The sequence below is a fragment of the Talpa europaea genome (assembly GCF_964194135.1).
Source record: "Talpa europaea genome assembly, chromosome: 11".
In the NCBI taxonomy this organism is placed as follows: domain Eukaryota; kingdom Metazoa; phylum Chordata; class Mammalia; order Eulipotyphla; family Talpidae; genus Talpa; species Talpa europaea.
The window spans coordinates 38,842,453-38,867,158 of NC_140078.1; the positions used below are offsets into that span (position 1 = coordinate 38,842,453).

Consider the following 24,706-nt stretch of genomic DNA (forward strand, 5'->3'; position numbering starts at 1 on the left):
AAGATGCTAAATTTTGGTCAACTAACATGCACACAAAAGGAAAGGGAAAAATCTAATAAATAAGAGTGATAATAAAGTATATTAATTTTCCTAATAAGTGAGTCAGCAAATTTCCCATCATAAAGTGGCAGTGTTTATGTTAGCACATAGTTGACAATTCCAAATTTATTGCTTTTGGTTTAAAAGAGCAAGCAGAGAATAAAAGCCTAACTGAAGAATTATAAAGGTTAAGCAGGTTAATAAAAATTAAAAGCGATTTCCCCTTATAAACTACACAAGAAATGTGGATTCACTGTTAAACCACTAAACACACAGAAAAGTATAAAGAGAAAAATAGCTAGCTGTAGTCCCACTCAAACCCATTTTTGGTATTTTGACACAATCCAGTGCTGATAAAATCCAGTGTTTTCTAGATGCATTTCTATGTGCACAAACTTCTTTATGAATCTGAGATCTCAATTTCTACATGGTTCTTTAGTTACAAATAAACATTTGTCAGTCACTGAAGATTCTCTGAAAGTAGGGATTTTAATGTCTGCATAATATTCTAAACTATGGACACATTATAATTTTACCATTATTCTTGCTCCTCTATTTAGATTGTCCAGTTTTTCACTTTTGGAAATAAACTGTGATTAATCTTAACACAAAAGTCCTTGAAGATATCTTATTTCTGTCTGATATTTTCATAAAAGTTAGGATTTCTGTGCTAAAATGAACTGCTGAAAGAAAAAGGGAGATTGTGTTGCTATACGGCATGTGGAGGAAGGAGAAATTATGCTTTTAATTGCAAAGTATCTACTCCTCTAACTGAAAAAATAACATTTGCAAAATTTTATTTTAAATACTCAAGTTCTTCCTTAAAACAAATACTTTGGAAAACACTTCTAAAAAAGTCAGATGGATACTGTCTGAATAAATTGCTTTTAATTTTCAAATATTACAATCTCCCATTACTGAATCTTGAAATACACTAGGTATTTAGGAGTAAGGAAACATTTTGCTTCCTTTAATGAACAATATACATATTCATAAAATTAAGATATAAGAAGTCTTAGATAAAATTAATTTCTAAAAAATTCTCCAAAATGCAACATAAATGGAGTTTATAATGGTGTTAAAAACTAAAACAGGGTAAATTTAATGCATTTTCTCCTCCAAAGGATTAAAAATGATTTCTAAAGTTACCAAAATCTCTATTATTCTAAAGTACAAAATCTTTTCACTAGGATTCAAAATGTCCAACAATGTAATTGTGAACTAGGTTACTGACATTGACTCCCTCCCATCCACGGCACCCAGAGACAGAGGCATGCCTTACCTTGAGGGTCTGCCTTTTTGTAAGCATTTCCAGCATCCACAAAGCTGGTAGCAGAATCATGTTTGCTCTGTAGCTGCATGTGGAGCTTGGCTGCCTGACAAAATGCATTTCCTGCAGCTGAAGGAGATAAATTAGTATAGTTAAACACAAAGCATTAAGTATCCCCTATCCCGAGCTCGAACTGTTGGGCTTACTCCTAAAAAAAGTCCCATTTCACTGAAAAGAAGCAGAGTCAGAAGAAGCACATGTGAATGTGACTGAGTACACCTTAGGTGAATATAAAAATAGTCAGAATTAAGTCAAATAGCAATACGGGCTTCATCAGCCCCAAGAGACCTCCCAAGTGGCCTGTGGGCAACAGACCTCATTCAATAGCTACAGTCAAGTCTAGGTCATTCAATTCTTTCAATTCTGTTCCTCAGCATAAAATAAACACTGAATAGGGAGGGGTATTAAGCTATAATGTAAATAAAGATAAAACACTGAGATCAAGAATATTGTTTACTTATCCTTTCATCTTATAGTAAATCAGTAATGACTTAGCAGTCATTATTGATAAAATTGCTAATGAGGGATTTATGAAAAAAATAAGTTTTTCAGAGTGAAAATTATGCCCACAATTTCAAAATTCAAGGTTTTTTAAAGTTTATTAACAAAATCTGACTAAAATTTATGAGGATTAGACTTTTTTAAGAGATTTTTTTTTTTTTAATTTATGTTTGCACAGAAGAACTGGGGTATAGGCCAGAGGTGCAGGGGGCAGGGGCAGGTTGAGGATTTACCAGAGAGAATGGGGAGCAGAACAGGTGGATTTACTGAAATACACTGCTGAAAGGAGCAGCGGGCAAGACAGGAGAGGTCTGCTGAGCCATATATGGGTTAGCTCCCTGGCTGGGGAGCCATATATGGGTTAGCTCCCTGGCTGGGAAGCCATATATGGGTTAGCTCCCTGGCTGGGTTAACTCAGGCCATAGGGTGACAGCACTGAGACTTAACCTGAGGCCACCAGGGAGGCCCTACTATCTATACCCCACTTTGTATGGAAACATACATACTAGGCATGGTTATGGTGTGCCCCCCATCTCTCTGCGGGATCATGGCACACATAAAAAGTGTATGTCCTCAGTTTTATTCAGAAAAGGTTTTTGGATTAGGGACTATGAATTCTGGAGTGGCAAATAAAAGAGGAAGGGAATCCCTAGCAATGGAGTCAGAGGAAAAAGGAACAAATGCTTTAAGGCAAGAGGAGGCTGGAACTGCAGGCTTGTGATAAGCCTGATCAGTCTGCAGGAGGAATGAAGGTGCAGGTTAGTGGAAATCAAGGCTGAAGACACCATCAGGCCAGTTCAAGAAGGGCTTAAAATCTCAAATGAGGAACCTGGAAAAAATGAATCCATTTCATTTTGAGGCTCTCAGTTCAAAGAAAGGTCATGGCAATACCTCAAAAAAATGAGTACAGTAGACTGGGACACATGCACACCTTTGGAGACACAGTTCAGTGCAGTCTGGACTAAGAAGGTAGTGCTGGCAGGAATGGAGGGGGAATATTCACTCCTCTAGGAAGAGCAAGATTAAGAACATCACAAATCTTTTGGCATTTAAAAAATTTGCATTTCAAAAAAAATTCAGAGAAGTACTGAAAATAGTAACAGATGCCTAAGAAAGCTTTGCTGTATTAAACATTTACTTTAAATTTATTTTTAAGAAATAAAACATTCAGTTCCACCAATGCTTCACCTGCCACGTTTGTCCCAACCCCTCTCCAGAGAGCATATAATTCCCACTAAATTTCTGGGTTTTCACCTGAGGAAAAAAAGGAAGGTACAAACTCCTGAGGGAGCCTGCTCAGGTTCAAATCTTGCTGTGTCTCAGTTTCTGATAAAAAGTGTGTCCAGGCAGTTTTGAAAATATTTTTTAAAAAGATTTATTCATTTATTTATGCATACAAGAACTGGGGTGTAAGCCAGAAGTGCGGGGGTGAGAGGATTCACCAGAGGGAGTGGAAGCAGAACAGGCAGAACTACAAAATACACTGCCGAGGGGAGCAGCAGACAGGGCAGGAGAGGTCTGCGGCACCATGTGGGTTTCTCCCTGGCGGGCAGGGGATCAAACTCGTGCTGCAGTGGCTGGCAACAGCTTGATAGCTCTGTCTTTAACCCCTGCGCCATCAGGGAGGCCAGTTTCGAAACTATTTTAACCATCAGCCTGGCGTGGGCACTGACTAGTCAGAGGAAATTAGAGAAGCCCTGCCAGCAGGCTTGAAACCTTCCACTGGTGAATCATGACATTGGGGATCACAGATGAGGCATCAAGGTCAAGTGCCAGGGTAGTGGGCAGGCACCCAGTTAGGGAAGCAGCTAGCTTCCAAGCAGCAATTCAGGACTCTTTCAGCTGAAGAGCATCTCTGCCTGGCTCTGCCTCAGCAGGGTGTAGTACTATAATGACTTAGTCTTCCCAAGTAAAGCTGGCTCTAGTTACACAGGTTGGCTATTGTCATTATTACATCAAATCCATTCTTAAAGCATACTTGAGGTTTGGCATGTTTAAATATAATCAATCCTTTCAGAATCTACACCCTCCCTCTTCCACCAATCTGTCCCAGAACCAATCATGGCCCCTCCTTCCCTGAGTGTACTAGTACATCTAGGAGCTCTCAGGCTAGGTCCATTTCCCCAGACAACGTTAAGTGCTTTAGTGTTTCAATTTCGTGCTCCCACCTTCCAAAACTAGCCATTGGCTTCCTTTTTCACTCTGAGCACTTATTTCTATCACTGTTGACAAATGCCAGTTCGATCTCTCCAATCTTGGAGGTGAATTTAAAAGAGTATATATTAAACCAAAGTCAAACAGCTTAGCGGGCTAAATTTTCTCAAATGTAAAATTGGCCTAATGCCTGCCATGGTAATCTCAAAACTGAGTATCAATAAATTAACTTAATTTTTATAAAAGAACTATAAAGAAATGCAGTGGTTATCATCACTACCACTGTAATATGGTAATGGAGTCTAAGAATCTAATATTTACCCACTCACAAATATTCTAAGCAGAGGGGAGAGGGAGGGAAGGCAATGTAGGAAGGGTGGGAGGGGGAGCACAATGGAATGAGGTGGAGGATGGTGGGTGCTTTGGTGGTGGGAGAGCTATGGTGACCACACATGCAGGGAGAATCCTACACTGTCAAAAAACTAACAAGAATGTATAAAAAGTACTTAATTAAAAAATAAAAAACAAATATCCTGAGCATATTGGGTTGCTGGTACTTGTCCAGTCCCCAGCAGAGATGAAGCATGGAAACATCTAACTACCAATGGTTTGCATTCTAGTGAGGGACAGCACATAATTGAAACACATAAGCAAGATAAATGAATACGCGCAAGTCATATAGTGTTTTGCTAGATGGTGATAAGGGTGTTAGAGAAAGGGGAGTAGGTTTCCCAGAAGGAGATGATCTATATTTTTAAAAGGGGTGGCTAGACAGACCTAAAATGACATTTGAGGACCTGAATGAAGCAGGGTACCATCACATTCTATTTGGGGGACAAGCGTGCCAAACAGAAGGAACCAGCACATGCAAAGGTATTTCCTCCTTCAAAATGGCTTAGTGTTATCTCTTCTGAAAAGCAAAGAAACAAAAACTTTATACCTACCACTCCAATTTTTAGCCATCTTGAACATATTTGCAGCTCTGGTATACATTTCACAAGCCTCTTCTATTCTTGTATTTCCCCTGAGAAAAATTAAAAAACGAGATTGTTTTACTATAACAACCACCCATGTATCTAATTCTTCCTCCCTCCTTCAAAAAAATAATAAACATTTAATGAGCACTTACTATGAGCTAACAAACACTGTATTAGTTGCTGCTCAAGGAGATACTCTTATTAAAATGGGGATATTTTCCAAATGAGAAAATTAATGCATACAAAAGTAAAATGACTAGTCCAATGTCACAGAGCAAGGATACCACAGCACTAAGACTCAAAAATACAGATCTGACCCCATGGCCTACACCCTTAATCAAGAGTTTTTTCCATATATGGAAACTGACATTTTATATTAGTCTAATAAATCAGAAATGTAATTTTCAAAAGATATTAAATCCTGAAGGATAAAGACATCTTTATCCTAATTTTGAAGAACTCAATACTATGTGTATTTAGACTTAAAAATAAAACAAAATCTGAATCCAGAGCATATGAAGAAGGACCATGTTGGTCTATGGCTATTTTATCTTTATATTATCTGCTGGCTCTGGCAGGAGACAAGTCTTCCTCCAACATAAAGATGCTTCAGGGTTTCAGTCCTCATCTATGTGAAAATGTGTCTATTGTACAATATCCTGAGAGGCAGGCACTCCACTGACTGCTGCTGAAAACATACTATTCTGGAAAGTTCCTCACCATACAGCTGGTTCACAGACAGACAGCTTTAGCTACTTAGAAACTTCTTACATAAAAGTAAAAATAATCCTGTGTAATTTCCACCAAAGTTTTCTATTTCAACCTTGCTTTTACTGAGCTAAGATAAGGTCCCTCTATGAATGATTCTTCACTGTCTTGTCTATATTATAAAAACAAAATATCCACAGAACCAAGAAGTGGACTCTGCAGTACACATAATGAGGAATTCAGAGTGGAGTACAGACACAGAACTGAGAGACAAGGAGAATTAAAGTTTGGCCCTTGGGAGTGGGCACAATATGAACATAAGAGCAGATGCATATGCTGGGACCCCAAACAGGCCCCGACCTGGTGGAGGGACATGCATAGCTCTGCATCCCAGGGCAGTGGGGCTGGGCACACAGTCAGGGCCCCCAGGTATTACCTTAGGGGGTAATAACTGTCTGACCCTAGTCTCTAACTTCCTCAGGCCTCCACTCTAGCACAAGTATATGGAGAATAATACGATCTATATCTGTGGGTTTTTAAGAAGATGAAAAGAAATCCATTTAGAGTTGTCACTACAGGGCTTGACCCAGAGTAGATATTCAGTCATGATGATTATTATGGTTCATGAATCAAAGGCATAAAAACCCTTGGGCATATTGTATATTGTATGTCTGATAAGGCACTTGTATCTAAACAACTCTTACAACTCAATAATGAAAAGATCAAAAATACAATTAAAAAAATGGACAAAGTATCTGAATAGACAATTCTCCAAAGAAGATATGCAAATGGCTAAAAAGCACATGAAACGATATACATCACTAGCCATTAGGGAAATGCAAATCAAAACCACAAGTGAAATATACAGGTGGTACATATATAAAATGATACAGCCACTTTGGGAGAGTATATCACTTACTCAAAAGGTTAAATACAGAGTTACTATAGACACAATTCCACACCTAGGTACAAATACACCCAAGAGAAATGAAAGTGGCAAGACTATATACAAATGTTTACAGCAGCATCTTTCCAAATTGTCAAAAAGTAGAAATAATGCAAGTGCCCCTTAACTGAAAGGATATAAGGTATGGTATACATACACAATGGAATATTTGTGGACAATAAAAAGGAATGAAATACTGATACATGCTACAATATGGAAAAGCTTTACAAGATTTTTGTCAAATGAGAAGAGCCAATCACAAATGAGCACATGTATGGTTCCAATTCTAAGAAAGGTCGAGAACAGTCAAATTTAGAAAAACACAATTAGAGGTTACCTACAACTAGGAGTATTTCTTGGGGGCAATAAAAACATTAATTGTTGCAATGATTTCATGGCTCTGAATATGCTAAAAACTACTGAAGTGTTCTATTTAAATGGGTGAATGATGTGGTATGTGAATTATATCTCAATAAAGCTGTTCCTCCTCTCTTACCATCGTTGGGGGCTATGTCACACCAAAAATGAAGTGTCAGAATAAGCAGTCTTCTCTCACACCTCATGTTCCTTTTTCTCTACCTCAAATTTACATATTAAAAAAAAAAAACAATTAGCTAGTTTCCCCAATGGAAAATTCCTAACAGGATAAAGTTTTCAATCTTAGCCATGGCTCCCTGGAGCAAACAAGACTTGCCAATAACTATAAGAAAGAAAATATCAAAATCAACAAACAACTATGAACCAGAGACACTCTATGGGGGGTGGGGGGGTGGGGAAAGGAGGGATCGGGGTCAAAATAAGGGGGTTGTAATTGTATGGGAATATAAAAATAAAATTTAAATAAAAAAAGAAAAAACTAAAAAAAAAAAAGAAGAAGAAAAAGACTTGCCACTTTCTTGTGTCTTGTTTTTCTAAAACAAGGATTCCTGTACCAGGAATCCTGAAGTGTAATTATGGTGCAATCATTCTTAGTAAAGGTTTCCAAATAAAACTAGCTTAATTAAAATGTACTTTATCCTATTATTTTCAGAGACAGATTCAGCTAGGAATAATAGAACGCCTACATTATGCCAGATATCTCCACATATGTTCTGTTATTTTCATTATTACAACAACTTTGAAAGACACTATATCCATTTTACAGAAGAGAAAATCATATCTGGAGGTCAATGGCACAGCCAAGGTTATCCAGACAAGATCAGTGACAGAGCTAACAGTGGATGCTGAATTCAGAGATCTATATAAAAATATTAATAGAATTCTTCTATTGCTAGACTCAAGATCCTCACCACTCCTAAAACAGAATCACCAGAAGTATTCTCATTTTAAAAACATAGGAGAAACTTTCATCAAAAACAGAACTTTCAAACTTCATATAAAATATTTTTAAAATTTCTCCAAATGCTAGTATTTCTTATATGTAGAAATTAATTTCTGTAAGTTTTAAGGACAAATATTCAGTATTCAAACAATTCAAATGTTATCCAGAGCCCTACAGTAAGGTAGAAGATCCTTGAAAACAGAAGCAAAGGAAATCTAATTATAAGGTGATACAATTTAAGCACATGGCACTAAGTTATACTGAATCAAATTAACTATTTTTTGATATAATGGTATTCTGACCTTGAGGAACAACTAAGAAAGAAAACAGGGACCAGCTTACATAAAAAACCCACTTCTCCATCCTAACCCCCTCAACAACCATCACCACCACCATTCAGCCCCAGCTAAATCCCTCAAGTTCAAGGGCAAGGCTGACTCCCTCTTTTTCTTCACCACGCTTATTCAGGAAAAAAAAAAAATCACTGAGATCATCTTGTGGCATAAAACTGTGGAAAGATAGGTTTTGCCCATAAGGAGGTCAGAATGATTAGGAAAGAGTATTTGACTTCAGGATGGAAAAGATGTAAGAGTATCCAAACCCACCCTCCCTGTCATGTTCCACTGAGGAGACCTGGTCAGAGCATGCCATGTCCTACGAGGACATGGTGAAAGGCGGAGTTGTGCCTTTAGTCTGGCTGCAAGTTCCTTCTTCACTAATCCACCCTTCCTGTTCCCACTGAGATGTTTAGGGGTTAAAAAAAAAAATTCCAGGAAAATTATAGCCTATTATTTCAAAGAACTTAAATTATGTGTACGCTCAGACAAGTCTTTGGTCTTTTAAAAACCAATTAGTCCTCAAAAAATTTAAGTTCTATTTTTTTTCATCTTGAATAAGAACTAGTTCAGAGCATTATAAAACACTGATGACTCTAGTACGCACTCTTAAAACTGTGGGTGGGAGGAGAGATGGTAAAGTAGAATCTGTGGGACTAACGGTGCACACCTCGTAAGATGTACCCAAAAGAAAAGGTGACAACTTTTGAGGCAGAAATAAAGCTGCTTCTAAAATTACAAGATATTAGAGTAGAAATATCATAAAAAGTGACAATGACAGTGCTGTGATGATGTGAAAGCGAAACTAGAGACAGAATTCATTTTTATCATCAAACTACCCTGAAAAGATGTCAAAAGGACTGAAAAAGGGATCAATTTAGTAGTGCTGGGACTCTAGGGAGAGAAAACACCAACTAGGATAGCTCCTTCTTTTCCGGATTCACCAGTAACATCACATGCCACGAGACTGATACTCTGGGGAGAGGCCTGGCACACAGGATTGCTAACAATGCTGATTGCTCTGTGTCTGGATGGAAGAATCTTTCAACATTATAGGTTTTTAAGTTTTCCTCACATTTCCCTCAAAATAACAAGCAAAGACAGGAAACATCCAGAAAAGGAGCGAAAAATTCAGTCTCTATTTTGAATGCCTCTATCATTAAAGGAAACACTGCTTCTCTACTCAAGGACATCTGCCACCAAATGTGAGGGTTTTCCAGATCAAGTACATCTCCAATTCTCTGTGGTCGCAATGAGACTGCTCTGACTACAGATGCCAATCACAAGCAGTGGGTGCCCAGGACACTCCCCTTTCTGTTGAACTTGCCTACAAATCTGAGATCCTGGTGATCTCTTGCTCAGATTCAATAATTTGCTAGAATGGCTCACAGATCTCAGGAAAACACTATTTATAATGACTGGTTTATTAGAAAGAACACAATTGACAGACCTCCAAATGGGAGCGATGCACAGGATAAGGTATGTGGATAGAGGCACAGAGCTTCCATGCCTTCTCTGGATGTGCCAGCTCCAAAGCACCCCCAGGCATTCACCAACTTGGATGCTCTCTAAACCCCATCTTTTAGGGTATGAAGTAGGTAAGCTAATTAAATAATTTACCATTGGTAATTAATTCAATTCCAGTCCCTATTCCCTCAATTGGGGGGCAGGCTGCTAGTTACAATCCTCTGACCATATAGTTGGTTCATCTGAATACTGGCCCTAATTTTTAATCCTCCATTAACATTCATTTTCATCTGACACTTTTTTTTTAATTTTTTTTTAATAGAGGCATGTTTTATTTTATTTATTTGTTTGTTTGTTTTGTTTATACATGCACTGGATACAGTCAGAAGCGCGGGAGGGTGAGAGAATTCACCAGAGCCAGAGCAGGGAGCAGAGCAGGCAGAAGGACCGAAGTACACTGCTGAGGGGAGCAGCGGGCAGCAGGAGGGGTCTGCAGTGCCATGTGGGACCCTCCTCTGGTGGCCGGGGAGCAGCCGGGGATCGAACCGGCGCCGCAGAGGCAGCGGGCAGCTTCGCAACCCAGTGCTCAACCGCTGCGCCACCTGGGAGGCCCTTTCATCTGACACTTTACTTCTGTAATCTCCACATTCTAAAAATTTAGAGTTTTCCTTGATAAACACAACCCTCTCAAGATTATATTACTTCTGGATATATTTACAAATGGTCAAATTTCTTTCCTTCAATGCAGGAAGTAGCGGTATCAGCAGCAGGGGAGATGCAGAGGCCTCGGGAGCTAATCTGCAGAATGCCTGTCTAAATTTTTATACCAAGTGCACAAAACTACTAGACTGAGGTTCTTTATTTTTCCACAAACTAGTAACAAGAGGTGCAGTGGCAAGTATGCATGTTTTGGAGTGGCTACCTATGGGTGAAGGCTGTCATTCACAGCTGTGGGCTCCCAGAACAGAGCAGTCACTCCTCCTGAGTCTCAGAGCTGCCCATGAGGCACTGAGCAAGGGGAACATACCTTTACATTTTCAGTGTTCTGGATGGGACTCTGGGATTCAATCTTCTGGTAACCCCTCACTTAATTGGTGTTTATTTAAAGAAAAGTCATCGCATGCTGGGTAAAATGTAGTGCTAACAACCAATAAAGACAAAGTAGGAAATATAATAACTTCCTAAGAAGTACAAAGCAAAAGAAGCATGAAAAAATTTTAAAATCCCAAAAAGGACAGCTTAAAAAAGTAAAACACACACACACACACACACATGTGTAAATAAAAAAGCAAAAGAAGATAATTAGGGTAAATGTAACTGTAAAGGGCTGGAGAGGACACAGTGCAGGTTTCCTGATCCAGCAGACCAGGTAAAGGAGGAGTCAGAGTCCTCAGTGGCTTTTTGCAGGTCTTTTTATTGGGATTTACCCCGTACACGGCAGGCAGTGGTGCTGGGGGGCCGGGAGGCTGGTAGGCCTCCCAGCCCCCAGCAAGTCTTCACTCTATCTGGGCTCTCCAGACTTCTCTCAGCTTCTGCTTCTCTTGCCTCTCTCTCGGCTTCTGCTGGCATCCCCGTGATGCCACCCTTAAAAGCCCAGTCTTAGCCCAGGTGAATCCCACCTACTTATGCCCACACCCTACTCCAGGTGCCCGCCATCAGGCATGCATTCAGGACCGAAAGGATCCATCATCTATCCTGATGGTGGGAGGGCAGAAAAGCCTGACATTTTTCCTTACCCTGCAGGAATTACATAGTAACTCCTTTGTGTTTCTAATTCTGCTGTATACTGTTTATATGTCAATTTAAAAGTAGAAAATAAAAATATATTTTAATATGGAAAAAAAAAAGAAAAGTCATCGCAGATTTTCAGTCACAAGAAATAGGCCAAGACATTGAAGGGCTGTCTGACAAACATATTTGGGAGTCCAGCAAGATGGCAGCAGAGCGAAGACATCAGGTTTGTTTCCTCTTGACACAGACCCAACAAAACTGATACAAAACAAGCCCCCAAAAAACCCTGAGAGAAAAACTGACTATCACCTTACACACAGCAGCATCAGCCCAATGGAAAAGGTTTGCAAAAATGGAGTGAACTCTGTTTAGAGTGGGAACTCAGCAGTACATCCCACAAGAGGCCACAAGAAGGAGAACGGCAGTGGTACAGAGCCCCCTACAGCTACTGGCTCCCGCCCACTCCAACACTGGGACTCCTAAGACTTGCACTGCACTGGATAAGGGGATGCATGAGCAGGCACCTGGGGCGGAGGGGGCATTGCTGCAGAGATGGAGAAGAGGAAACACAGTATGAGGACTACAGGCTTAAATCTGAGGTTCATAACACAGACATTGCAGTCTAAATTAGGTCAGAGTACTTGAACTTCCCTAATGAAGAAGCTTCTGCTTTAGCCCATACTAAGAGATCCTAAACACCTGCCGCTCCTCACCCCAGGTTGAAATATCCAAAGCACAAGCCACTCCCCAATAAGAAATGCTTCACTAGTTCAAATTCTTGAGTCTACTGGAGATGATCCTTTGATGTCTATTACCCTGGTCCTCTTTTACACCTACTACCCTCACTGGTGCCAGTTCCAACTACTCCAGTGGCAAAAAAAAATAAAAACTGAAACAGTGGAAAATCTGTCCCTACCAAAACCCATACAAGACTGAAAATGAGACAGAAAAACACACTACAAATGCTGGGGGGTGGGGTGGGATAGGGTGGGGTGAGGGTGGGGGGCGACCCCGAAAGGAGCCTGGACTCAATGGAGTTGCAGAGCGTGATAGAATGGGAATTCAAGTAACAGTGCCAGTGGATCTTAAGAAAACAAGAGGAGGTATGATCCTGGCTGGCTGGTGAGAATCCCACAGGGTGCAGCAGACCTCTCCTGTCTCACCCACTGCTCCCCTCAGGAGTGTATTTCTTCAGTCTGCCTGTTCTATTCCCCGCTCTGTCTCTGGTGAATCCTCTCACCCTCCCACGCATCTGGCCTGTACCCTGGTTCTTGTATAAAAATAAATAAATCTTTAAAAAAAAAACAAGAGGAAATAAAACAACAATAATATAAAGATAATGAAAATATGAGCCAGCTACATTTAGAAATAACGGAGTTGAAAAACACTGTAGATGATTTTAAAATTACAATTGCAGTCTCAATAGTAGACAAACAGATGCAACTGAGAGAATTACTGAGCTCCAAAACACAATGTTAGCAAACACAGGATAGAATGATGGGCCTCCCCGGTGGCACAAGGGGTTAAGACGCAATCTATGAAGCTATCCACAGTCACTGCAACACAGGTTCATTCCCCCGCCAGGGAGATATCCACATGCGCAGCAGACCTCTCCTAACTCGTCTGCTGCTCCCCTCAGCAGTGGATTTCAGTCAGTCTGTCTGTTCTATTCCCCACTCTGTCTCTGGTGAATTCTCTCACCCCCCACATCTCTGGCCTGTACCCCGGCTCTTATATGCATAAATAAATAATAAATCCTTTAAAAAAATGAATACTGTGTAAGAGCTCTCTGGGATAAATTAAACAGAGATAAGGGGATCCCAAGAGGAAAAGAAAAAGAGAAAGGCAAAGAAAACCTATTTAAAAAAAAAAATCACTGAAAACCATCTCACTCTGGGAAATGAAGCAGAAGTTATGATTCAAGAGGCCCAAAGAGTTCCAAACAAATAACACCAGACAGACATGCACCAAGACTCATAAAAATAAAGTTGTCAAGAACAAATGACAAGGGTAGATTAAAAATAGCAAGAGAAAAAAGGATAACTTTTAAGGGAAGCACAATTAGACTCAGCAGACTGCTCAGCAGAAACATTATAAGTACAAAGGGACTGGAAATATATATAAAATACTTAGACTTCCAGCCCAGGATCCTTTACCCAGCAAGATCCAACAGTCAAGATAGAAGAGTAAGGAGCTTCACTGAAAAGTAAATACTAAAAGCTGCATGTGAAAGAAATTCTAATGGGGCTATAATAAAGCAATACAACAATTAATATTGAGGCAATAGACACTTAAATTGTTTAACATGGAGGAGGAGGAAAGGGAAAATATGGCACACTAGAACCATTCAGAGACAAGACAGTCCAATGAGTCACACAAATAGCCCATCATATACTAACCTCAGTATAATCCTCAAAAAAAAAAAATAACAGAAGTAACACATTAAGACAACAGAAATGGGACTTAAAATCTGACAGAGGTCCTCAGAAAAATTAAAAACATAAGACAAACCAAAACAAAAGCTAAAAACATAACCAAATGGCAACAAGCACTTATATCTCAATGATCACCTTAAATGTAAATCACCTGAACTCACCAGTGAAAAGCTGTAGAGTAGCTGAATGAATTTCAAAACAAAGTCTAACCTTCTGCTATATACAAGAAACTCACCTTATCAACAAAGACAAGCACAGATTTAGAATTAAAGATTGGGAGACAGATATAGAAGCAAATGGCAACCAAACAATAAAGTCAAGGACAACTATATTTATATATAATAAAAAATAAAACAGACTTTTTCAATTAAGGATAGTAAAGGATAAAGACACCATGATTAAGAGGCTAACACAAAAAATGACATACATATGTACTGAATGATGGAAAACAGATACAAAAGGCAGTAACAGAACTAAAGAGAGATACTGATAACAGCAAAATAATACTAGGGAACTTCAATACCCCACTTACAATAATAGATCAATAAGACAAAGTAAAATAAGGAAACAACAGCTTTAAAGAAGGAGCTAGACGAAATATACAAAGCATTTCACACAAGAACTGCTGCATAAACATTTTTCAAGGGCACAAGGGACATTTTCAAGAGTAGAACATATCTTGGGACATAAGTCAATTGTCAGCAAAACCACAAAGATCAAAATTATACTTAAGACCAAGTCAGAAGGAAAAAGATAAATATTGAATGAATTCACATGATTTCATATATGCAGACTACAGAGGAACCAAACAATGGGTCAGGAAAAAGACAAAACCTGCAGGCAAACCATAGATCTGAGGCATACAGCAGGGAAGGGGGAGAGAAGAGGGTCAATACAGGGGAGGGGAGAGCACAAGGGACTCTGGGGATGGATCACAGGTGCTATAGTGATGGGAGAACTACCAGGACTACATGTGAGGGTACTGTCCAAAAATTAACGATGTAAGAAAATAAATTAATTTAAAAATAAATTTTAGGGCCTCCCCTGGTGGTGCAGCGGTTGAGCGCTGGGCTGCAAAGCTGCCCACAGCCTCTGCAGTGCCAGTTCGATCCCCGGCCGCTGGTGAGGGTCCCACATGGCACGCAGACCTCTCCTGCCGTGCCCACTGCTCCCCTCAGCAGTGTATTTCGTCAGTCTGCCTGTTCTGTTCCCCGCTCTGGCTCTGGTGAATTCTCTCACCCTCCCGCGCTTCTGACTGTACCCAGTGCTTGTATAAATAAATAAATAATAATAATAATAATAATAATAATAATAAATGCCTATGTCCTTCTCTGCTCACAATGCCCTATTACTAGAAATCAACTTTGAAAAAGCCATCTTAAGTGGGAAGAAAACTGCTAGCAAAACAAACTGATTACAAACATGGAAACTCAAACACTAATAAAAAATCTTCTGAGAAAGAAAAGCCCAGGACCAAATGGCTTCACAAATAAATTCTATCCCATTTTAAAGAAGAGCTAATTCCCACCTTGTTCAAATTGATCTTAACAGAGAAATGTTTCCCAATTCATTTTAGGATGCCAACATTACCTTATGCTGAAATCACAAGAAAACTACAGAACAATATCCCTTATGAACATCGATGCAAAAATTTTCAACAAAATACTAGCAAATCAAATTCATCAGTGTATCACAGGATTATACACCATGAGAGAGTGGGATTCATCTCAGGGATGCAAGAATGGTTTACACAAACCAATTAATGTAATACTCTTATCAACAAAAGATTAAATTAATATAATAATATCAATAGCTACAGAGAAAGTATTTGATAAGTTTCAACAACCATTTGATAAAACACGAACCAAGATGGGAACAGAGGAAAACTACCTCAATATAATAAAGGCCATATAGTACAAATTAACAAGTAATATGATTCTACAGTGAAAAACTGAAAGATAGCCAATAAGATCTGGCACAAGATAAGGATGTCCATTGTCACCATTTCTACTTTAGCACTAAAAGTTCTGGCCAAAGCTACCAAACAAACACAGAAAATAAAAATCTAAGTAAGAAAAGATGTGAAACTATCACTATTTGCAGATGATATGATATTATATATAGAAAATCCTAAATATTCCATGAAAAGTTATTAGAAACAGATGAATACAATAAAGTGGCAGCCTAGAAAATCAACATACAAAAATCCAGTTTTGTTTTTTTAATAAACAAGAAGGAAAAGGAATTAAGAAAATAACTCCATTTATAATTGCTTCAAAAAGAAGTTAAGTATCTTGAATCAACCTAACAAAGAAGCTAAAAGTTCTATACAATAAGTACAAGATGTTATTAAAGGACTTAGTGACATAAGTAGATGGAAGAAGATATACTATGCTCTTAAGTGGGGAAAATCAATATAACCGAAATGACCATTTTGCTTAAAATGATACACATTTAATGCAAACTATCAAACTATCGGCAATAATTTTCAAGGAAAATGAAGAAAAAATACTGAAATTTATAGGGAACCACAGAAGGCCTCAAATTGCAAAAGTAACCCTGGGAAATAAAGGAGTGAAGTGGAGGTCTCATGTTACCTAACTTCAATTTTACTACAGAGCAGCAGTATTAAAAACAATAGGTATTGACACAAAAATAGGTACATGGATCAACAGAACAGAATCAAAAGGCCAGAAATAAACACATGCATATACCAGTACCTAATCTATGATAAAACATCCATGACCAAAAAACGGGGAATGTCCTTAATAAAAGGTGCTAGGAAAATTGAAAAGCCACACACAAAAGAATGAACTTGGATTACTTGCTAATACCATGTATACAATTAAATTCCACATGGATTAAAGATTTATTTACATATAAGACCTGCAACAATAAAATACATAGGAGAAATCATTGGCAATACATTCCAGGATAGCAACAACAAAGATATTTTTGGTAATTCAACCTCTCATTTGGCAAAGGAATTAAAAACAGAAATAAACAACTGGGATTACCTCAAGTTAAAAAGCTCCTATATAGAGAAAGAAAACACAAAATGATTGAATAGACACCCTACTGAATGGGAGAAAATATTTAACTCAACATAACTGAGAAGGGATTAGTATCCAAAATAGATTTAAAAAAAAACCCACATAATTCAACAGTAAAAAAACAAATGGGCGGCAGACATAAACAGACAATTCACCAAAGGGTACATTCAAAAGACCAAAAGATATCAAAAAATGTCCATTGTCCCTTCGAACAAGAGAAATACAGGTTAAAACCACAGTGGGAAATCATCTTATACCCTTGAGAATGCCATGTATTAAAAAGACCCCTAACAAGTGCTGGAGAGGATGCTGAGAAGGAGGAATCCTATTTCACTGCTGATGGGAATGTGAACTAGTGAAACCATTAAAGCACCTGGATTTATCTTAAAAATTAAACATGAGAATACCAAACCAACCAGCAATCCCATCTTTGGGCATATATCCACAGAATATGAAACCATCAATAAACAATCCCATATATCCAATAATATTCACAACAGCATTACTTATAATAGTTAGGATATGGAAGTAGCCTAAATCTTCTACAGATAAATGGGATCAAGATGATGTAAAAAAGGATGAAATGCAGCCATTTTCAACAAACAGAGGGAACCTGAGAAAATTATGTTAAAAAAATACTGGACATTCATTTAGCATATAATTCAACCATGTAAAAACACTTTCAAATACTAGTGGACACCAATCAGCATCTACAGGGTTCTGAGGTGTCTACCTGCCCTGAGGGAAGAGGTAGGGGAAGGACAAGGGGCACAAGGGATTAAGGGCTTGGGGGCTGGGGGATGGAATGTGTAAGCATAATTTCCTGAAATGAAGTTTATGAGAACTGAACTTAATTTTGATGATAGTCTCAAAGGATCAATTTGATTTGGGCACTCACCTTTCTTACAGAGGGGGTATAGACTGGAGCTGTTAATAAAAGAAGTCAAGATTCTTAAACACACAAGAGAGCTAAAAATGGTAATTACTAGATATACTCAGGAATGACAGTCACATACAACATGACTTGCCAATGGAAGTTTTTATTTTTATTTCAGTCTATAAAAATCCAATCTTTAAAGTGAGCTTCAATCTTCAAAATTTATTGACGATTCTGTGATTCCTATAAGATAATGTTGGGTGCCTAAAAACAAATTTGTCAACACAAACTCAAAACCCCACACAGATCAACAAGGGATAATACAATCTCCCATAAATTGCCAACAGCAAAACTCTTGTATAAAAAAAATGAGACAAATGATTTGTTTCAATTCTAGAAGACCAAATTATCTCAGAAATGAAATCTTAGCTGTAACACAAAGAAGGAAAGAATAGATTCTACTGACACTAATGACAAAAATAAAAACGACCAAGAGAATGGAAATGAAATAAAGGAGGAAAAAGACTAGAGAAAAAGTGATACAGAGGATAAGCAAAAAGAGTCAATATCCAAGTAATCAGAGTCCCTGAAGAAGGGAGGGGGGAAAAACACTGAATATTTAGAATTACAATCTCAGAAAATTTTACGGAAACAAAAGGTCTGCATCTAAATACTAAAGGACCTGTATGTCACAGGGAAAACTGACCCAGAATAGTCTATTGCGAAACACATCCTATTAAGACTATTATTGATAGATTTTATAAATAAAGAAAATCTCTGGGCTCCCAGGCAATAAGACAAAATCACTTACAAAAATAAGAAAATCAGATTAGCATGAGACTTCAATAACATACACAGTAAGGCAACACAGGAAAAAAGATTTCAAGAAGCTCAAGCAGGGGGAAAGAAGGTATGAATCAATGATTAGATAGCCAGTCAAAGCCATTCTGTCCAAAGCAGGAAGTAGAACATACTCACTGACTGGCACAAAGTAGAACATACTCACTGACCAGAGCAAAAAACAAAAAAAAAAAACAAAATCAAACAAACAACAACAACAACAACAACAACAAAACCCAGATGTCTAAGTAAAGAAATGGCACTAAGGGTATTAAAGATTTAGAGTATATAGGTAACTAGTATAACAAAAAGCAAAACTTTCCAAATTAAAAAAGGGATCAGATAAAGAAAAATTATAGATAAAGCAACATACATGATAAATACAAATTCATAATAAAGATGACAATTAAAAATACTTATCAGTTATACCTATAATGTAATGGCTGTTTAGATTTGCTCACTCGACAAGACCCAACTCTGCTCAATACCAAAGATACAACTAAAATAAAGCTATTCTGAAAGCTTTGAGAGAGATGGTCAAAAGTGCACCAAATACGTGGCAGACCTCTCCTATCGTGCTGCTCCCCTCAGCAGTGTATTTCCGTCATCTGCCAGTTCTGCTCACCACTCTGTCTCTGGTGACTCCTTTCACCCTCCCGTGCCTCTGGCCTGTACCCCAGCTTTAAAAAAAAAAAAAAAACTAATTAAAAAAAAAAGTGTACCAAATAGATCAACCAATTTTGATGCAACAACAAACAACCCCCATATCTCCCATTTCTCCCTGGCTCACTTCATCTGTTATTGCAGGCAGGCTGTGACTGTTCTTGTTCTATCTCCATGGGTCATCTTCCTGTATTCTGGAACACAGCCCCAATCTGGGGTGTACCTTTCTTGCATCACAGAAGAAAAAAAGCCATGGCAGAAGTATTGGGGGGATGGGCATGCAGCTTCTGCTCAGAGAAAGCATGCACCCTTTTTATTCACACTCCTTCAAGTCAATCTCAGGCCAAAAACCAGACTCTGGAGGAAGGAGGTGTAGGGTGTGCTCTTCTCAGAGCTGGGCAGCAGAGGTCACATGCCAACAGACAGGATGCATAATCCTCTTACATAATTCAGTCCTACAGCGGGCACATATAAACACTAAGAAAGCAGGAATTGCTATCATGGTATGAGACAGGTAGAATTTGGGTTCAAGACTGTCAGATCTAGTAAGTTCACTTCATAACTCTAAAGATACAATTTATAAAGGAGTTTTGTTAGTTATATCGAAGTACCAAAACACAGTAAGCACTTTCATAAAGCAGAAACTATAAGACACAATATAGAGACATTAATAAATCCCTTTTAGTCCAAAACAGATCAAGTCGACAAAACAGTAAACGCAGACATGAAAGAAAATATAGCAAATAACTAGAACTTAGGGATCTCTATCAAATCCCACACTCTGATAAGACAACATTCACTTGCTCAAGTGTACACTAATCATGCATTAGGTGGCAGAGAAATCCTCAAGTTCTTTTGTCATAACAAAGTAAAACTAGAGATTATGATATACAAAAAGGCCCTTCTATTTAGAACAAAACCCTTACAAGTCTGGGATCAAAAAGGAGAAAAACTAAACACACACATGTCCCCCCCCCCAGGATCTATGGGATACAATGAAAACATAAAAGGAAAATTCATCCATAAATAATTGTATCCATATAAACTCAATAATGGAAACAGTAAGTTAAATATCACTCTCCAACTGCTCCCCCTCAAAAAAAGGGGGTAACAAAAGAAAGTTAAAAAGATAAGTGCAGAGATTAATAAGGCAGAAAACTAGTAGAACTAATGATTAAAAATATTTATTGTTGGAATATTATTCAGCAATCAAAAAAGATAAACTCATGCCATCCGCAGCAATGTGGATGGAGGTAGAAGGAATTATGCTCAGTAAAATAAGCCAGAAGGAAAAGAAAAACAACAGATGGTTTCACTTATAGTAGGAATATAGGGGAACCAAGTAAGACATCAGTGTAAAAAAATAGTAACAGTACAAAACACAACAAAGCAAAAACAGACAATTATAAATGAGAGACACACTGCAGGGGAGGAGGAGGGAGAGGGATCAGAGGGAGGGAGGAGCACAGGGGACTGAGGTGATGGTGCACAGGTGCATTGGTGAAGGAAATTCTATGGGACTACACCTGAGGGGGTGGGGGAAGCAAATATTGTTTAAAAATGAACAATGGTGTGAAAATTAAAAAAATAAATAAAATTACAACAACAACAAAAATATTCATTGTTTAGGAAAGAAGAAAAATCAACAGAAAAGGGGAAAAGTACAATACAAAAGAAGTGAAAAAAGGGAAATAGCTATGGACATAAAGACAAATTTTAAATAATAAAAAACTACTTTGCACAGATCTGTAAATAAATTCTGAATGAATAATTTTCCTAGGAAAATACAATTTACCAAACTGATCTCAATAGACAGAAACATGTGAAATTCCAAAGAAAGAAAAGAGAAAATGATCAAAGAAAAATACATTCCAAAAAAAAAAAAATCCATCTCAAAACTAGACCTGGTTTCACAATAAGGCTATTCTACTTAAACCTTCAAAGACCAGAGCATGGGTATAAAAAGATCTACTTCTTTTTATGAAGTACCTACATCAACACTTCATCTGATAAAGACTATAAAAGAGGATAGTAAATAGAATTCAAAATAAAATTTTTTAAAACAGATGCAATGGTCCATTAAAAAACAGTACATTATAATCCAGAGGGGTTATTCAAGGAATGCCAAGACAGCTCAATATGAAGATATCCATTTATTAATGCATTAATGCTAAGAAGCAGGGCTTCCCTGGTGGCCCAGGGATTAAGTCTTAGTGCTACTACCCACATAACCTAAGTTTGATGCCCAGCCAGGGAGCTAACCCACACAGCCCAGTTGACCTCTCCTGTCTCACTGGCTGTCTACCTAGCAATGTATTTCAGTAGATCTGCCTATTTTGCTTCCCACTCTGTCTCTGGTGAAGCCTCTCACCGCCCCCCCCCCCCCAGGAAACCTCCACCCCCCCTGCTTCGGCACCTCTCTAGCCTACACCCCAGTTCTTCTATGCAAAAATAAAATCTATAAAAATAAAATTTAAATAAGAAAATAAATAAAATCTTAAAAAAATATGAAGCAAAACCATGCTTTTATTAACACATCAGATATTGAAAAGGCCTCCAGGTGGCACAAGGGGTTAAGAGGCAACCTATAAAGCTATCCCGCAGCCACCATAGCACGAGTTCGATTCCCTGCCAGCCAGGGAGCACCCACATGGCGCAGCAGACCTCTCCTGACTCGCCCACTGCTCCCCTTAGCAGAGTATTTCAGTAGATCTGCCTGTTCTATTCCCCACTCTGTCTCTGGTGAATCCTCTCACACCCCGCACCTCTGGCCTACACCCCTGTTCTTGTATACATAAATAAATAAATCTTTAAAAAATATATGTATATATAGGTGTATTCAATACCTAACGAAAACACCCATTAAAAGAACTGGTATTTCCCTACCATGAAAAAATATATACTTTAATCCAAGAAAGCAATGATCTAGAAATTTGTTAGATTTTAACTAAATCATCCTTGCTAACAATAAGCTCCATTTATAATAAACACATGCTTAATTAAAACACAGAAGTGACATGAACTTCCCTTCACTTTGTTTGCCTTTGCTACTGAAAATGGGCAAAAGAGTAAAACGGTATTTAGCATTTGTGCGTTCATTCTCTCCACCAATCTGCACATGCTGCTGAGGTGTCAGGACACAACAAAAAAATAGGACGACTGCCAGGAGTTTACATTCTAGAGCCACATACCACCACAAGGTCCTCCCCACCTCTTCTAAACAATTCTGTACCTCATAGGGTTCACAAGAACGAGAGGATATATGGTGAACTCTGCAAAAATACAAACAGAAAAAGGACAATCTGGCAATAGTTTATTGTTTGACATACAAACTGTAACTTGACACTAAAATTAGAAACCAAATGATTATAATTAACAGTAATATAGCTCTGTGCAACTTAATAATACCCCATTCAATTACAACACTGAAAAGCAGATTCTATTCTATTCCTCTGACCATTTGGAAGCTAAGAAAAAAAAAAAAACCTAGAAGCTTTGCGTACCATTTATTTGGACAGGGTCACCAAACTAGTAAATCTGAAAACCAGGGCTTTTATTTGTTTTTTCAACATATAACAATACACATTATAATAGTTCATATATAATGTTTTATGATACCTAAAATAACCAATACATAGATTACATGATACTATTCTATTTCTATCATTATATAAATTAATATATTTTTTATATTACACCACCTAGCTTTAAGAAAATCTAGGTTTAATGATTTTTTTAAAATAATTTTTTAGAAGTGGGGTACAAGCCAGAGTTGTGGGGTGTTGAGAAGATTCACCAGAGAGAGCAGGGAGCAGAACAGGCAAATGTACTGAAATATACTGCTAAGGGGAGCAGCAGGCGAGACAGGAGAGGTCTGCCACACCATACGGGTTGCTCCCCAGCTGGCTGGGGATGGAACTTGAGCCGCAAAGGCCACGGACAGCCTCACAGAGCTGCACTCAACCCCCTGCGCCACCAGGGATGCCCTAATGATTTTTTTCTAAGTTCAATTTGCACCTGAGTATTTATAGTAATGGAAGACTCATATGCTTTACAAAGGCCATTGCATGTTCCCATCATATTTTGACAAAACTTAAAACACAATCTTTGTCAAGTAATACTGAGTGAGGATTACTGAGAATGAATGTCCTACAAGGTGTCAGACATGTTCCCCATTTTCACAAGCAGCTAAGAAATGATTGACTCATGATTACTTCAACATAACCCAATAGGACCTCTCATTAAATTTACTGACACTGCCAGATTTAGGGCTCTTTCACACACTTTGAAACTGGGGAACATTCAAAACAAGATAAGAAAGCCTTAACCACCCAGAATATCTTCCGACTGGCACTTAAACAGCCCTTCTCTGCAGTGTGCATGGGGCAGATTATCCCCATTCTGGTCCACCAAAAGCTGAAAGGACAGTTAATAAAGGCCTTTTACAATTCAAAAGGACTTACTGTCAAATGCAGGCCACTTTAAGATCATATTAGTACTTAATTAAGATGGTAAATTAGAATATAAAATTAACTTCACAATTTAATAGCTCACCTCTGCTAACAATGAAACACTACTCTTTTCATGGTAGTTTTCTATAGCCAAAGGCTTTCAGAGAGAGTAAGTTTTGGTTTTATTTCACAATTACAAAAGCACATCATTGTTTAACTGGCAGTCAAGCAGAAAAACAGAACACCACTAACAGTGATTTCTAGTGATAGTTGCGGCCACCAACAGCTCTTTTCCTGCAGGAAGGATGTGGGGAAGAACAGTGACATCTTTGCAGGCAAGGAAGGGACGAGTGACTTACATGAGAAGAAACATATGACTTTTTGGGGAATATTCAATGCACGTTTTCATCTAATTTTACTGAAAGCAACAAAAAGGGAAGAGCTATAGTATAGTAGTGAGAATATAGTACTATCAAAAAAACCAATGAGGGTGGTGGATGAACGCTGAGTGAAACAGGAGATAAACTGCTTATGGGTTTTAATCTGCGATTAGGATACTGACAATAAATCTGATGTGAAATATCTGCAATATACTGAGAACATTTTAATGGCTGCCACATCCTTACAACAGTATCACCTGTCCCTTTAAAGCATGAACTGGTCAGCTCTTCAGTTATATGGGCTCAGATAATACTGATGATTTTCATAATGGTATGTCCTGTTAATTCAAGAGTCTGATGAGAAAGAGATGAACTAAGCTGCCATTTAAATGAAGGATAACATGTAGAACAGCATCAAAAAGGGGACAATTCTAAGGCTAAGGAAAGGGAGGCAGGGTGTACCAACACATATTCAGGCTTACAAGGGTGATGATCAAG

The 24,706-nt window shown here is 38.2% G+C and overlaps 1 protein-coding gene across 3 annotated transcripts in view; it reads right to left on the reverse strand.

The window, feature by feature from the left end:
• Positions 1 to 24,706, reverse strand: part of NAPB (NSF attachment protein beta) — a gene marked incomplete at both ends in the record, with an annotated part of 45,580 nt that overhangs the window by 18,468 nt on the left and 2,406 nt on the right. The window contains 2 exons of one of the 3 annotated variants that reach the window (XM_084248359.1): positions 1,322 to 1,438; positions 4,969 to 5,048. In XM_084248359.1, coding sequence (XP_084104485.1) covers positions 1,322 to 1,438; positions 4,969 to 5,048 — 197 coding nt within the window. Of the gene's footprint in view, positions 1 to 1,321; positions 1,439 to 4,968; positions 5,049 to 24,706 lie in introns of those variants that run through there. The other 2 variants (XM_084248360.1, XM_084248361.1) reach the window with 2 other exon arrangements.